The sequence below is a fragment of the Colossoma macropomum genome, unplaced genomic scaffold, assembly GCF_904425465.1.
Source record: "Colossoma macropomum unplaced genomic scaffold, Colossoma_macropomum, whole genome shotgun sequence".
NCBI lineage: Eukaryota > Metazoa > Chordata > Actinopteri > Characiformes > Serrasalmidae > Colossoma > Colossoma macropomum.
Genome location: NW_023496050.1, coordinates 1,773,776 through 1,791,325, shown reverse-complemented (window position 1 = coordinate 1,791,325; position 17,550 = coordinate 1,773,776). Strand labels below are relative to the sequence as shown.

At 36.7% G+C, this 17,550-nt stretch overlaps 1 protein-coding gene across 1 annotated transcript; it reads right to left on the bottom strand.

Moving 5' to 3' along the window:
- Positions 1-10: 10 nt before the first annotated feature.
- Positions 11-16,656, bottom strand: pick1 (protein interacting with prkca 1). Its single transcript, XM_036565021.1, has 13 exons — positions 16,485-16,656; positions 15,722-15,802; positions 15,016-15,127; positions 14,384-14,512; positions 13,369-13,435; positions 12,434-12,523; positions 11,491-11,544; positions 11,340-11,402; positions 10,612-10,745; positions 10,306-10,398; positions 9,769-9,819; positions 8,866-9,010; positions 11-1,810 (listed from the first exon to the last, which is right to left on the bottom strand). Exons 2-13 carry the CDS (start codon positions 15,763-15,765, stop codon positions 1,551-1,553), a joined length of 1,242 nt encoding a protein of 413 aa, XP_036420914.1. The 5' UTR covers positions 15,766-15,802; positions 16,485-16,656; the 3' UTR covers positions 11-1,550.
- Positions 16,657-17,550: the final 894 nt, after the last annotated feature.

The window sequence follows — 17,550 nt, the reverse complement described above, 5'->3', positions numbered from 1 at the left end:
ACGTTAACGCTTTTTTGTTTGCAACAAATATTTTTAATGTATTTTTAATATACTTTCTGAAGTTACATAAATCTGTAGTACATTTTCCCACCATGGTAATGTCTCTGTAACATTCACAGACACACAAAAGGCTGAATAGAGGCTGAATCCCACACATTTTCAAAGCACCCCAAACAGAAAGAGAATAAACCAGTGTAAAAATAACAGAGAAATTCATTACATAGACAAAGGTTCAAACTTCTCCAGTGTTCATTAACTAAGGGTTTTTTTTAAATAAAGCTATCCAGTCAAACAGTTTAGCACAGCAGCTGACTGCTTTAGTAACTTTTCACTTTTTAGGTCCTCTTCAACAAAGTGTTAAACATCATAATAATCAAATAAATAAATGCAGATAAATACACATCCCTTCAATTTTAAATAGAGTATGTTTCAGTTTACAAGATCACAGCTGTTTATCCAAACAGCCTTCCTACAAAATGTAACTGGATTTTAACATGAACTCCAACCTGAACCGAACATACTTAGCTACATACTTCATTAGGAATTGGAAATAAACTCTGTGGGCCAGTAGATGTCCAGGAGTTGGATAGTGCAAGCCTGTTGTAGACAGCTACTCTGCCACAGTGAGTAGAGGAACCACAAAAACGGAATCAAAACGTTTCACTTCCAAAGAAAACAAAAATGTAGCCATTAAAACTGAACAAATCTGAACAATTTTGGAACTGAAAGCCATTGGTCTGGTCCAGAATGCACTGCTATCTGCATAGTGTGTGCAAAGAAAGTCTATCTTTCAATGACAAAATCAACTTCTGAATTCAGCAACAAAAAGAAATGTCTTAATTACCAATTATTTCAGATAACCATGCAAATCATGACCGTCAAATATGATTAGCTAACAATGAGTGAACTCACTACTGCAGTTTCACTCGAATATGTAATGCAGTGAAATCTAGGACTCAAGGCACCCAAACCACTTGAGGAAATCCTCAACTGTTCAGTCATACACAATCAATCTCTGTTGATTTGTACTTGATGGGCAATATTGATCAAAACATTTTCACTCATCCATAGAATTTGTGGCCCAAGGGAGATAAATCCAACTCAAATCCAACTACAAAACAGATTGAAGAAAGATGCTCAGAGAAGTTAAATATGTATAGTGAAAATCTAAGATAGTCCCTTGGGTGTTGATTTTATGAGGCAGTTTAAAATGTATCATTCTACAAAGAACTGAGTAACTACGCTAATTGAAAATAAAAGATCTGCTGTGATTTTGCCAAAGAAGTACAAATAAAGACGACTGTATCTCTTTGTAACAACAGTGTTGTTTTTCACACATTCACTCAAGCATTTCCCTCCACAACGATCTACACCATTCATACATTGTGTTTCTCCACACTGAGACACACTTACTCACTGACTTAGCTGTTAATTCACACACTCATTCATTCATTCATTCATTCATTCATTCATTCATTCATTCAGCAGGACAGGTTTATTCATTGGTTTCTCCACTTCATTCTCAGCCACTGTCCAGTTCTTTCCTTCACTCATTCATCATCTATTAGTTTCTCAGCCCCATTCTCTGCTTGACCTGCAGAGCCGCCTCCCTCCCCTTTTTCCCGCTCTTCCTCCTCCTCTTCCTCATCATCCTCGTAGGACTGGCTCTGGCTGCTGTAGTTGATCATGGTGCGGGACAGGTCTACCTCAATGGGGAACACGTCTGCCTCCTTCAGCACGGCATAGCACTCGTCATAGTAACGGGACATCCCGGACACAAACCTCTGCAGCTGGAACACGATGTCCTGAACTGGAAGAAGAAGCAAGAACAGTTTAAAACAACAGTTCAGCAAATATCAAATTTATTTATTGACTGGTCATCTGTGATGGTGTGTGCTGTTTTTGCGTGGTACTCATTGCTATTTCTCAACTAAAATGCACAGCTTCAGAGGTTGAAAATCATCAAACAGTTGCCCCACCTGTGTTGAATCATTAAGTGATCTGTTCATAGACTTGCTTATGTGGTTTCTGACACCATATGACACTGTTTAGGGATGTACTTCATTAGAGCACTTGGTTAACCACTCAAGGTTTGAGGTTGTGCTCATAAAAAGACTTAAAAAAATTATGTAGGCCAACAATTCAGTGATTATGTTTAAGCAAGATTGTAAAATGTAATACCTGTGCAGTAAGTGTGTTTCTGCTAGTAAAACACTTTATAACATTAAAATAAATACAAATAAACATGAACAAAATAAATACTGACAAGAATTTATTTTTTCAGAAAAGTGTGGTTAATATCTTGCTAGCTAGTCGGAAGAACAAAGTTTAGTTCCAGATTTTCAGATTGGTTCTTCGATGCCCCCAGCCATCACATGGATTTGTTCAATTCCATCACCTGCACGTTTGACTTAACATAACTTAAGTATGATGTATTTATTGACCAAACCAGGTATTCGATGATTACTACAAATAATAAAGTGCCGCCATGAGCAGAGGTTCGGAAATGACGTGAACACACTGACATAAATAAAAACACTATTTGTACTTACTATAATATTAGCTTTTTGGAGCAAATATATGCTTACAGACCAAGCAAATAGCTTCTTATCAGTTTTTGAAACTTTTGCACATTACTGTATATATTATATGACCCACTGCTACTATAAAACATGAGTGCCTTAACATTAGCACATTGCCAAGGAAGCAATGTTAAGGATGTGACTGAGAAGTCAGAGCTAGCACAACTCTACTGCAAACTAGGCTAATGACTCTAGCTGATGTTATCTAGATCCAGAAACACTGAAAATAGTATATTTCTCTGACAAACTAACATGTTGGCACATTGTCCAATGGACAAAAGACCATGTGTAGAAACCGATAAGTCCTTATCAGAATCCACTGCTGTACCAGTTAGCTTTTTCCCCACCTCAATTATGACAATGCATTGCTCACAGGACTTCCTACAACCACAAAAAAACTACAGCGTTTACAAAATGAAGAAGCAGCAAGAAAATTAATACATACTAGAAAACATGACCATATTAGATCAGTTTTAGCATCCTTTTGTTTTCATGCACCAAAGATCTGGGAACATTATAATAAACCAATAGTATTTACTCGAAGCTCAGAAACTATTTGTTGTTCTAAAGCAAAGTCTGCAGCAAGCTAAAGGCAAACGTACAACTTAAACACTTTCTCATGGTAAACAGATACAGAGCAGATCCCTACCTGGCTTTGCACTGCATTTATGCTCTTTTCATGCTTGTCTCAGCTTGTCTTATGTTAGCTAACACCAGTTTCTTCTATTTGTAATTCTGTATGAGTAGGCTCACGTTGAAAGTGAAACAGACCAGCTTTGGTTTCCTAAAACCAACACAGCGCAACAAATCGCCATCAGTAGCTTCAGTATCATTACGAAGAGTATTATTTTACAGTGAACATTGGGATTCAGTGCATAAAGCCAGCTTGCAGTAAAACTGCGCTCTAAGGGAACACTTCAGGCTTCTTCCAGATCAGAGACAGTCTGGATCAAGCATTTGGTCCAGAGAACCGATTCCTGGTCCTCCTGAAAATGGAGCAGTCCGAATAACATGTGAAAGCTATCTGCTCTTAGTGCTGTATGCTTACATCATTGACCACACTGATGCTAGAATATGTTGATTTGCATATTCATGATCAATTCAGATTTTTGTTGAGCCACCAGCAAACCACCTAAGTGAATACTGACAGAGGTTTTCCTAACCTAAAGACTGAAGAGCCTCTTAATCTATAGCTGCAGCAGCCTTCTCCTACAGTAATTCATTTTGTGCAAACCAAGTAATGTAGTAACGCGACAGAGGAGCCTTCTTAAACCAGGCAAAATAAACATGCTCATGTTTCTGCTCAGAAACGTTGTTCTTGCTTTAGATTCATAGTAAAAGCCTACTTCTCATTAAAAGTATAAAATGGCTAAAGCTTACCTTGTTAAGTCTGCCTATATGCTACTGTTATTGTGGCCTATTATTTAGCTACTAGGCCAGACAATATTAAATGGCCTTTTCCGTATTTAACAGCATCGATGTAACTACAACATTTACATCATTTATGCCCCTGTTTATATTTAGTGAGGCAAGATGTTCCATGCATGAAAGACTTCAGCACATCTTTATTTGATCAGTAATTACTGTTAAGATCTCACTTTTTTACTGAGTTGTTGCAGTTACACACTTTAATGGAATAAAATAAAATGAATAAAATAAAATGAATAAAGTGAATTGTAGTCATCAAATTGGGACTTATATCCTGTGTTATTTCCTTGAATAAAATGTATTGTTTTTGACATCACGAACGCCCTCAGACAAGGTAAATGTCTTCTTAAGTTTTCAACGTGTACAACTAGATTTGTATCCCCTATATAAACTGTAAACTCACACAGCCTAAATTCCTAATTTAACAATACATGATGCACTGAGTCACGTCACTCTGGTTTAAAACTAGAGAAAATTAAAGCTCAAGCACATCTCAAACTGCCAAGAATATTTTGATATATTTGACTTTAATTCCCCATCTACACGTATCTGAACATTTCAGAAAACTTTTCAGTTTAGTTTGGTGCCAATTTAGGGGTGATTTTGTAGTTGATAACATGTTTACAATTGAATTGAATTTACTTTTTCATTAAACTGTAGTGCAGCAGCATCAGAATGTACTCAGCTCTTGTAAATGGGGCGTCATCTTGACTGCAAATATTAAAAATACCTCAATGATTACAAGTAAATTTCACTTGATGATCATTAACCAAAGTCAGATTTGAAGTAAATCCTAACCTCACAATTAAAATGGGCAGAAAAGCTAGAAAAACCCAGCTTTTCCACCTAATCATGACTGTGTGCCTACAGCCCCTTCCCGAATTTACAGAATAACCATTCATTAATTAGTCAGAATGAACATCTCTAATACTATCTATCTACTATCTAAACAGAAGCAATCGTCTTGAAACCTGATTCAGGATTGATGATGCTGTAGCTGTGTCCTGAACTGGAAGAGGAAGCAAGAACACTTTAAAACAACAGTTCAGCAAATATCAAATGTATTTATTGCATGGTCATCTGTGATGGTGTGTGCTGTTTTTGCATGGTACTCATTGCTGTTTCTCAACTAAAATGCACAGCTTCAGAGGTTGAAAATCATCAAACAGTTGCCCCACCTGTGTTGAATCATTAAGTGATCTGTTTATAGACTTGCTTATGTGGTTTCTGACACCATATGACACTGTTTAGGGATGTACTTCATTAGAGTACTTGGTTAACCACTCAAGGTTTGAGGTTGTGCTCATAAAAAGACATAAAAATGGAGCAAATATATGCTTACAGACCAAGCAAATAGCTTCTTATCAGTTTTTGAAACTTTTGCACGTTACTGTATATATTATATGACCCACTGCTACAATAAAACATGAGTGCCTTAACATTAGCACATTGCCAAGGACGCGATGTTAAGGATGTGACTGAGAAGTCAGAGGTAGCACAACTTTACCGCACACTAGGCTAATGACTCTAGCTGATGTTATCTAGATCCAGAAACACTGAAAATAGTATATTTCTCTGACAAACTAACATGTTGGCACATTGTCCAATGGACAAAAGACCATGTGTAGAAACCGCTAAGTCCTTATCAGAATCCACTGCTGTACCAGTTAGCTTTTTCCCCACCTCAATTATGACAATGCATTGCTCACAGGACTTCCTACAACCACAAAAAACTACAGCGTGTACAAAATGAAGCAGCAGCAAGAAAATTAATACATACTAGAAAACATGACCATATTAGATCAGTTTTAGCATCCTTTTGTTTTCATTCACCAAAGATCTGGGAACATTATAATAAACCAATAATATTTACTCGAAGCTCAGAAACTATTTGTTGTTCTAAAGCAAAGTCTGCAGCAAGCTAAAGGCAAACGTACAACTTAAACACTTTTTCATGGTAAACAGATACAGAGCAGATCCCTACCTGGCTTTGCACTGCATTTATGCTCATTTCATGCTTGTCTCAGCTTGTCTTATGTTAGCTAACACCAGTTTCTTCTATTTGTAATTCTGTATGAGTAGGCTCACGTTGAAAGGGAAACAGACCAGCTTTGGTTTCCTAAAACCAACACAGAGCAACAAATCGCCATCAGTAGCTTCAGTATCATTACGAAGAGTATTATTTTACAGTGAACATTGGGATTCAGTGCATAAAGCCAGCTTGCAGTAAAACTGCGCTCTAAGGGAACACTTCAGGCTTCTTCCAGATCAGAGACAGTCTGGATCAAGCATTTGGTCCAGAGAACCGATTCCTGGTCCTCCTGAAAATGGAGCAGTCCGAATAACATGTGAAAGCTATCTGCTCTTAGTGCTGTATGCTTACATCATTGACCACACTGATGCTAGAATATGTTGATTTGCATATTCATGGTCAATTCAGATTTTTGTTGAGCCACCAGCAAACCACCTAAGTGAATACTGACAGAGGTTTTCCTAACCTAAAGACTGAAGAGCCTCTTAATCTATAGCTGCAGCAGCCTTCTCCTACAGTAATTCTTTTTGTGCAAACCAAGTAATGTAGTAATGCCACAGAGGAGTCTACTTAAACCAGGCAAAATAAACATGCTCATGTTTCTGCTCAGAAACGTTGTTCTTGCTTTAGATTCATAGTAAAAGCCTACTTCTCATTAAAAGTATAAAATGGCTAAAGCTTACCTTGTTAAGTCTGCCTATATGCTACTGTTATTGTGGCCTATTATTTAGCTACTAGGCCAGACAATATTAAATGGCCTTTTCTGTATTTAACAGCATCGATGTAACTACAACATTTACATCATTTATGCCCCTGTTTATATTTAGTGAGGCAAGATGTTCCATGCATGAAAGACTTCAGCACATCTTTATTTGATCAGTAATTACTGTTAAGATCTCACTTTTTTACTGAGTTGTTGCAGTTACACATTTTAATGGAATAAAATAAAATAAATGAATTGTAGTCATCAAATTGGGACTTATATCCCGTGTTATTTCCTTGAATAAGATGTATTGTTTTTGACATCACAAACGCCCTCAGACAAGGTAAATGTCTTGTTAAGTTTTCAACGTGTTCAACAAGATTTGTATCCCCCATATAAACTGTAAACTCACACAGCCTAAATTCCAAATTTAACAATACATGATGCACTGAGTCACGTCACTCTGGTTTAAAACTGGAGAAAATTAAAGCTCAAACTGCCAAGAATCTTTTGATATATTTGACTTTAATTCCCCATCTACACGTATCTGAACATTTCAGAAAACTTTTCAGTTTAGTTTGGTGCCAATTTAGGGGTGATTTTGTAGTTGATAACATGTTTACAATTGAATTGAATTTACTTTTTCATTAAACTGTAGTGCAGCAGCATCAGAATGTACTCAGCTCTTGTAAATGGGGCGTCATCTTGACTGCAAATATTAAAAATACCTCAATGATTCCAAGTAAATTTCACTTGATGATCATTAACCAAAGTCAGATCTGAAGTAAATCCTAACCTCACAATTAAAATGGGCAGAAAAGCTAGAAAAACCCAGCTTTTCCACCTAATCATGACTGTGTGCCTACAGCCCCTTCCCGAATTTCCAGAATAACCATTCATTAATTAGTCAGAATGAACATCTCTAATACTATCTATCTACTATCTAAACAGTAGCAATCATCTTGAAACCTGATTCAGGATTGATGTTGCTGTAGCTGTGGTGGTGTAAACAAACCCACAGGTCTTCTTTTGCTTTTTAAAGCTTTTATTTCCAAGAAAAATCTGACTCTGAATCTGTGGGAATGTCAAATTATGAAGGTCTGATGGCCTGCAGGTTAAGTCTGCAGTGGTTGTAACACCCTGCTTTCATGTTACAAAATCTCTTCTTTAGCTTTTGGCACATTTTATATTTTGCATAATGTTTCATGCCACTATGTTCTTGAGGTGTTCTTGAATTTTCTAGAGATATTATCACAGCTACAGGGCTGGTATGCTCATGCAAGTGATTTAGAGTCTGGTGTGCTGATGTAGACAAAGGTTTTTTTTTTTGGTTTTTTTTTAAACAGGGGAAAAATATTATTATAATTGTGGACTAGGCCTTAGACGGCCACAGCCAAAAAGACACAGAAAATAAATAGTGTTAGCAGCCATGACATAAACTAATATGTTTTTGTTAGTAGTTTTCATTGTAGGCTTTTTGAGAATGTAATACCATGTTTCTGCACAACAAACAACATAAAATATTTACCCATTTGTCCATCAAACTGAAACATAATTTGGTTTTAATTTCTTGTAGGACCCACCTGGCCTGCCTGTTTACAAGTAAATACATTTTTTACAATCTAAATAATGTACTTAAATTTACTGACAGAAGGTAGGCTTTTAGACATATACTGATGTTAGGTTAAAATACCCCTGCCTACTATTACCTTCGAAAAACCTCTGCCAGAAAACTTCTTCCACAATTCGAACTGTGATCGGTCAACTGCTAAAAAGATCCTGCAGGTATAGTCATGTTACTTCAGTGTCAAGTTCTGTACTAGCAGGTAAAGGAATGCTTAGGTCTACGGAGGAGAGAGAAAGTGATGCAAGTGTTTGCTTCACATCTTGCGCCAGCCAGGATAGCTAAAAATATTCTCATCTGAGAACAGCCCAATGATTTCAGCTACTCTTGCAAATGGACATCCAGCACTGAAGGAACACTGTTAATCGTTGTGCAATAACAACAAACAAACGTGAATTACACAACCGAGCCACGATTTCATGAAAGTGCGATAATGCAATAACGATCCTCTCCACCCAGAATCCATCCTGGGTGCAGACTCAAATATTAAACTCACCATGCTTCTGGTCCAGTAGCTCGATCTTCTCCAGGACATCTTTGCGCATTTTAGCAAAGCGTGAGCGAGCCTCCTGCCGACAGCGCAGGATAAGACGGTACTCATAGTTTCCTGTGCTCACTCTGTACAGAGGCTCACCCAAAGCCTGCACAACACACACACATGCACACCACAGATTATTAGGGCCCCCTTCACCTTCTAAATAAAACAGTTCAGCACTTCAACTACGGCATCTTTAAAAACAGAATCAGCTGAATCAACTTTGAAAACAGTTTCCCAACCCTGAGTAATAAGAACAGCGAGTCGGCGACTTTCAGTGCCCACACTATTCATTTCATAATGCATCATCTGATAGCCATAAAATATTAAAGGAGCAATAACTTCACATGTTCACAGATTCTGGAAAGGTTGGGACTAAAATGCTACATCCGCATGTACGCTAGGAATGGCGTAATGATGGGAAAAAAGCATCAAGCCATGTTAGTAAGGAAGTGAATAAGCATAAAGGGGTTACTACCAGAAACACATGGTAGTTAAACATTAACTTTAGCTTAAACATTACACACTAATTCTACATAAATAACCTAACTTGTGAAAATATTTAATTACTTTTTCCAAAACTGTTCACCACTTTAGTAAAATGCCTAATCAAATGAAAGGCCCAAAATTACATGGCAAACAATCATCCTGTGACCTTCCCTTCCTAATGACAACATGCTTAACTCTCTCATCGGGGACTCCTAGTCACAGATGAAAATTTGGTCAATTTTAGATCTGTGGTCAGGTTCAAACATTCATCCTATCATGAGTATAGAACTGTGTGGATACCTTTATCCACAAAAAGATTGGTCTTTAATTATACTGATTTCATTAATAAGAATAAATAAAACACGAGGAACTCACAATGCAGCTGTACTCCTCATCATCCATCTCCTTTACCTTCAGACAATATGACTAACACACACACAAAGCACAAGAAACACATGAAAATGTATTTTTTTTTTATCTCTACTCTAAAATGTTTTGAGTTTATTAACCCCTTAAAACTATAAAGAGTAATTCTTCACTCATAACCGAGTGATACTGAACAGTTCATTGTAGATACTAAATATTCATAGTAGGTAATGAATAGTTCATAACAGATGCTCAATAATACATAGCAGATACTGAATAATGCATTGTAGTTACTAAATAATTCATAGTAAAAAATGAATAATAAACACCAGATACTAAGTAAGTCATAGTAGACACTGAATAACACATAGTAGTCACTGTATAGTTCATAGAAAATACTGAACAGTTCATAGTAGTTACTGAATAATTCATAATGGATATAGAGTAATTCAAATCGGTTACTGTATAACAAGTTTTGGATATATAATGACTATACCCTATGATCTGAGCTATTGGTCCTTTTGCACTCGTTGTCGAACGTCTTACCAGATACTCAAACTTGACGTCCAGGTATTTGCGGATGGTCAGCCTGGTGTCAGGAATGGCCTTATGCAGGTAAGTGTTTAAATCATGCAGCATCTAGTCACAGGACAGGGAAAACACAGTTAGCAGATGGCTTTGCATATTTTTTCTGTCCTTAGCACTGTTGGAGCTGAACAGAGGAGGTTGTGTAATATAATGTGTTGGATTTGACTGGCCAACTGTTTCAGGATAAAGTATCTGTGTAGTTTCCCACAAGTCCCACAGACAGCCCACACTGAAAGGCCCTAGCCTAGTCATAAAGTTTCTCACAGGTTTTATGGTCTTGAGGAGTTGAATGCCATATTTCTCAATGTTACGATGAGCTTCTGCGAATTTGACAAAGGCCTCGCTCGCTGCAGCCTGCGGCTCTCTTACTCCAATAACAGAGAAAACGTCCCCAAAAGCTGAGAGAAACAGAGAAGAGTTTACATTTAGACATATTATCAAGTACAGTGCTATGAAAAAGTCAGAGACCACCTTTCATTTACTTCATAAACAGTACCTAAAGCTTTCATCTTTAACAGATCAAGCTTTATTCTTGCTTCAGACAAAAAAATTCTAAAAGGATGTGTAGCTGCCAAGAAAAGCAAAGAAAATTTGCAAATTAAAAAAAGAAGCTGCCTGTGTTTTCAGAACAATGGACCCCCCCACCCCAGAGTTAATACTACCCAATGTGTTTGGAATGACTAGGATTATAAGAAGCAGAAAATGCAACCAACTTCACAGACTAAACTTTGGAGTTGTGGAAAAACATTTCTGCAGATTTCTTTGGAAAACTGAAAGCAAGTCTTCTGAAAAGAATGGAAGCTGTAATAAAGCACAATTTCACATTAAATATATTTTCTACCTTTTTCTTCCGGTCACTAAAAACTTAATAACTTAGAGGCATTTTGACTGGAGATTAAATAAACAAAAGGTGGTGTCAGACTTTTACACAGTACTGTGCATCACCACTCTGCAAGAAATGTTTCCCCTAATTCTGTTGAGAGATGTCTTACCTCTGTGGGTCTGTGAGAGTTCAAAGAAAGCTCTGAGCAACCTCTTACTATGCTCCATCAACCCTGCACACATACAATCAAAACAGAGAAATCATATTTTTTAAGTGTAAAAAAAATCCATTATTAACCAATTAAAAACAGTAATTTTTACCTTTGTAAAGTTCTGCAGTTTTCTCCAGTTCTTCCAGTCTCTTTACAAGCCCATCTAAATGAACAAAAACATAAACATCTATAAACCACATCACCTCTGTGCAACATTTTATAGCCAATTCACTGCCATTTTTTCCACAAACATCTGTAAACCCTGCAACCCCAGCGTTCCTACAGAACATTACTAACCAGTATAACCAACTGATAGAGCTGACTAGCAACATAAATCTAAAACACTTTTACCCAGCGTACTAAGTTCAAATGTGCAACTTTGAGAATATTTAGCAACAGAAGGCATCATAATTAAACCAGGCTGTTAAATTTGGTAAAAACCTAAAAAATCTTTACATGCAACAGAACTACAGTATGAGCAAATGTGTAATTTAGCTTTTTCAGTCAGGAATTGTATCTGGCTTTGCAAACTGACTTAACAGGATAAACAATAGTAAATAATCTAGGCTAATCGAAGGTGCTGGAGCTCGGCTCCAGTGCGATCCAGCCCAATTTAACCCCTGGGTGTCCATCAACATACCCTCACATACTGTGAATGTGTGAAAGGGGCAGCGTCCAAGACCCAATGTACAGTGAATGAGGACTTAAGGAATAAACTTTTAATGAGAAACACACTGTAATGAGGATTATATAATGATTGTGGTTCTAACTTTAAGATGCAAAATGAAAACAACTTATTTTTAAAAAATATTGTTTACAACTAAATCTGTTCTTTTGAACATTGATTCATACACTGCCATTGAAATTGAATATCTGTCTTAGAACCGACTTCGAACATTTCAAGTAGAAGCCTTTAAATCAAAATGTCTAGGAAATTTGAAATACATCCAATCAGAAACGTCTAAACCTTTTGCTGGTAGTGTTCATTTACATGCATCATCTATGAAGTATAAATCGGCCTTTAAACAGAATAAAGGAGTGTAAATGGTCACCATTGCAGAGAATGGCTCTGCTGAGTCCGAGTGCATCTGCTGTTCCTGAGCTCATGTTCTCCACCAGACGATGCTTCACCTTCTTCAGCACTGAGAGGAAACATACACAGCTTTACCCACATATACATACACAAAACCACTTTCAGTCCTGCAGATCAGAACATTAGACAATATTACTCAGCATTTAAGGTTCCCCTGAGGTTTTCTGTCATTACTTCATTCTTTGTAAAGTACTGTTGAGATGGGATTATATTAGGGTAAAACAGATTTACAACAGAAACGATTTGCATGGCATAAGAATTCCTGGTGTGATTGACTGATATAGGACAGGCTACCTGATTTTTACACTGCCTTCACTCTAAAAGACAGCAGAAACCAGGCAATTTAGACCCATTCAATTTAGCTGTTATCCCTTTTACCCAAACCTTCTAGCTAGCTGTCTTAAGTGAGCGCAGCGTTATAAGCACTGTTAACATTACAGCCAAACGTCAGCATCACTACATTTTTTTTTTTACTGTCATTTTACATTTTAACATTTAGAATTATACTTGAAATAGGACAATACATATCAGTTTGATTTAACCCAAGGCAAAAACAAATAAAAACTTTTTCAAGTGCCTCCAATGCAATTTTTTTTTTTGACCAACATGTCAACGCACAAAGGATTAACATAATCCAGGGTTATTTCTATGGTTTGTTTTATAGCAGGTAAAAGACAGTGGAATCTTGGATAAAGCAGCATAGTTCTTAAAAAATGACTAATGTGACAGATTTGAATGGGATTAAAACCAGTGAAAATCTCCAGTAAAAATAACATTACCCCACCTCATCATGTTACACTAATCCCATCAGTTTGTCCCTCATTCTCATGCATGCACACGCACTCTCTCAAGACACACAGCTTGAGCAATCATGTCCCATCTCTCTCTCCTTACCTATATCCAGAGACTTTCCCTGTTTGGGGTCAGCCTGCAGTTTATTATAGTGAATCACAGCTTCACCCTGCAAAAATAGAGAGACACTGCATTAACAAGATTTGTTTTACCTCTTTTAAAAGGCAATTCAATTCTGTCTAAATTTTAGGAGTGGTTATGAGTTTATCCACAATTTCACTTCTGTTCCCTGAAGCACAAGGGTGGCACGAACAGTACTGTGCAATGTCAGAAACCATCCTTCCATGTATTTCTTTGACAGTCAAAACAGCCATCAAGTACAAGTTATTCATCTTTCAGGTTCAAGACAAAAAGCAAATACTCTTCTTTTTGTCTTTTCTTGACAGCTACACATCCTTTCAGACCCATAGTGTTGAGTGGTTTTCTCACAGTGGAAGCACAGACAGAAACACCTGTGGATTCTTTTTTTTCAAATCTGAAGCAAAAGTAGAGTTTGATTTTCTCCTCATCCTCAAAGATAAAAACTTTAAGTGCTGTTTATCTGATGATGACAGTTTTGGTGGTCTACCAGGCCTTGCTCAGTTGTTAGGAATCCCATGTTGTCTCTTTCTTTTAATGTTAGTGTCTATTCAAAAGGGAATAATGTCAGGGAGAGTTTTGGGAGTTCTGAGTTACAGTTGCAGTAGAGTATACAAATTACATACTGACAGATTTAATATTATACTTATAACATGGTTGTTGTTATTACATGTTTTGTTGTATTCCGTTACATAAATATTTCCTTTTTTTTTTCGTGACACTGAAAAATTAATAACTTGTGGGTGGTCTCTGACTTTTGCACAGTGCCTGAGTGATATTTTGGTTTTTCAAACATTGATTATATCTTCTCTCAAACTATACTAAATACATCATAAGGTCAACAGAAATTACATTATACCGCAACACTTGGTTTCACTTATGTCTGGAAAACCTGGTCCTTCAGAATTTGCTTCTGTCTTCTCAATTTTTGAAACCCTTTTATAAATATATTCATTCTTTCTCTCACACGTCACTCTACCTGCACAGCCTGGATCATCTTGGCCACTTCCACTTTAGTCTTGCCCTTCACTGTTTTTCCATTCACACCTGTGATCTCATCTCCTGCTGCCAGCGTTCCGTCCAGTGCTGCCGGTGTGTTATCAAACACCTGACCCACATCCACAAACACACAGAGGCACATAAACTAACACTTTGATTCTCCCCTGCACTTTACAAATAATAAAAACTCCTATTTCTGTTATATATCACATTTCGCCATCAGTCCAAATACAACAATTTACCAAACCCCACACCTTACTTTAAACCTCAAAAGTAAACATAAGCATCACATCAGCACAGAGAAAAAGAGACTACATGTACCAGTCCTGCACAGTATTGAATAACTCATATATCATATATTTTCCAAATAATTAATGGTGTCAGATGAAATTTAAGTTTGCATGGATACGTCTTGCTTCCGTTCTAGAAAGGAAACTTACTGTTTATCTAGTTTTTATGCATTTTGAACCGTTCTTTCAAAAAAATCTGAAGCATCATTCAAATGACATACACTGCAGTCTTTGGCATTCAGCAATACCGCAAGAACTCGAAGCGATATTGTTGTACCAATTCTGGCATTGTACTGTAAATTATATATTGCCCAGCACTAACCTGTACAATATAGAGACAGGGACAGTACTGTGCGCCTCCTCCTATGCTGATCCCAATCAGGTTCTGTGCATCTTTCTTCAAGGTCACTGTGCCAGGAACAGTGGGGATCCCACTGCAGGGGGAAACACAACACAGTCTTATCAAAGAACATGACTATTTTATTACTTAGAGGTGCAGAGGAGCCAAAGCAACAGTGTTGTTTTCTTTCATGCAGCAATGCTTCTGAACATGGCTTGCACTGGAAGAAGTGATCATGCAAAGTCATGCAATAATAAGAACTAACCAGTGGTAAAAAAGGAAGTAAATATTTATGTATATAGCAAAACTATACAGAAGAATCACAAAATGTTTCACAAATTAAATACACAACACACTGAACACAATAACACAGCCATAAACCAACAAACAAAAGACTCAAAATCAACAATACACGTAATATGAAATTAACATACTCTCTACAGAAAGCACCATTTATTAGCTGACTTTAACATATTATGAAAAATATTAAAACATAAAATGTGTGCCAAGGTTAGGGAACATTTACATTTTAATGTAATGTAAATTCAACAAATAGATTAAGTTTTGCAGAAAACTTACGTATTAAAGCACCACAGGGATAATATGTCTTAAATGATTTTACTTAGAAAATCAAAACATGTTATTTGACTAGGGTGTTCAAATTTTTGCATATGACTGTAGCACTTACAGTTTATCTTCCTCCAGCTCGTAGTCCATGATGTCCGAAAACATGCCAGGAAGTGGTCAGTCTTCTTAAAGTAACTGTAGGCTGTGAATCACAATCAAACCTTTAATACGACCATAAGATCAGCTCTTTTCCTATCAGTAGAGACTAGAGTACAGCTGACCACAATAAGGCTCAACTCGCCAGCAAGGCCAATAAACACTGAAAACAACACACCTGCCGCTGAATAGCTATTACCTAAACGTTGATGAGCACTTTTTCCCCCAGTTTACCCAGCAACTTTATTTTAACCTGTTAGCTTGCTTCGTGTATGCATCATGCCAGTCACGCCAGACAAAAATTCAACCAGCTAGCTAGCTAACCTTAACAACTGTCTCCGATGAAGTCATGGTTATCAGGTTTATTACAGAAAACTCGCTATACACTTATTAGAATCTACTGTTCCACCTTAAATGGGGCAGCACTCCGCCACTTCTGGCACCTGCAGGCGTTATACTGTAGCTATTTAAGGTGGAACGGAAAATTCGAATAAAACGCCTACTTTAGATTCGTGAACTGTAAACAATGACGATTTTTAAAATAACGACGTTGTGTTTGTGTTTTGTTTTCAGTAGTCACATAAGCACAAACGCCATGTTCAGATTTACGCTAAATTTCGTACAGTTAAGCGACTCAGCTTGATGTTTACCGAGTCTACTAAAGGGAGAGTGAGTCAGTCTGGCAGGTGCGTTTCAGCTCGCTGTATATTTTGTGCATACAGTCTTACCGCAAAGGCAGCCTTACGGCGTATCGCGACACAGCAGATGGAAACTGTACTTTTATCAGATAAATAACGCAGCAAACTGCAGAAACATCATTAAAATTAATCAAAATCTACTCGATATTCGTTCCAGATGGGCCATCTTCAACACAACGGGCGGAGCTGCTGTGTGCGTCACTTCCGATACATTACCGGAAATGCTTCATGTTGAGTCGGCAGTGTGTTTTTCTAATATCAACTGTTTTATTACCAGATTAATTTTATTGCTATGAAAAAAAAAAACAAAAACAAACAAAAACAAAACAAAAAAAAACAAAAAACAAATACATACTTAAACCGTATTTTAGAGCGTGAACTGAAGAGGTTTCGCGTGGGTCTAATACGCCCCACATATAAAAAAATATAAATTAGCAATTTATTTGAGACATTGTTTTATTTCAAAATAATAATAAACAAATCGCACATTTCACGCGAATGTTTTTTGATAATACATTTTATCTATATTTATTCTCTGTGATGTTTTCCTCAAGACACTTTATGTCAAATAATGTATGAATTTGTTTCTATTATAATAGAACATATTAAAAAGATCTGCTCCTAAAAATTGGCCAAGCCCAAAATGGCAAATCATTAATATTTTAACGGCCTTAACAACAAATCACTGGTCAGTAAATTAGCACGAATTAAACAAATAGAGAAAGTAACTAAGTATGGAATAGCTTTTCCTTTGATTTCTTTAAAAGTCTTGTGGGACAGCTTGTAGGCAGCCATTTACAGAAAGCAGAGTCAGTATTGTGCTCAGCACTGATGGCTTTGAACAATTGAAAAACATTGCAACCTAGTTTGTTTTTAATGCGAGAACAAATGTTCTCTATACGGTTTAATATGGTTTAAATCTGAACTCAGAACAGGTCAAAACCATCAGTAAAAACATTATATATTTTGGACATGGCCTTTTTTATTCATTCATTCATTCATTCATTCATTCATTTATTTATTTATTTATTTGCACATGAGTGTTTAATCAAAAATATGTACTACATCTACCTTTCATACTATATTATCCTACATT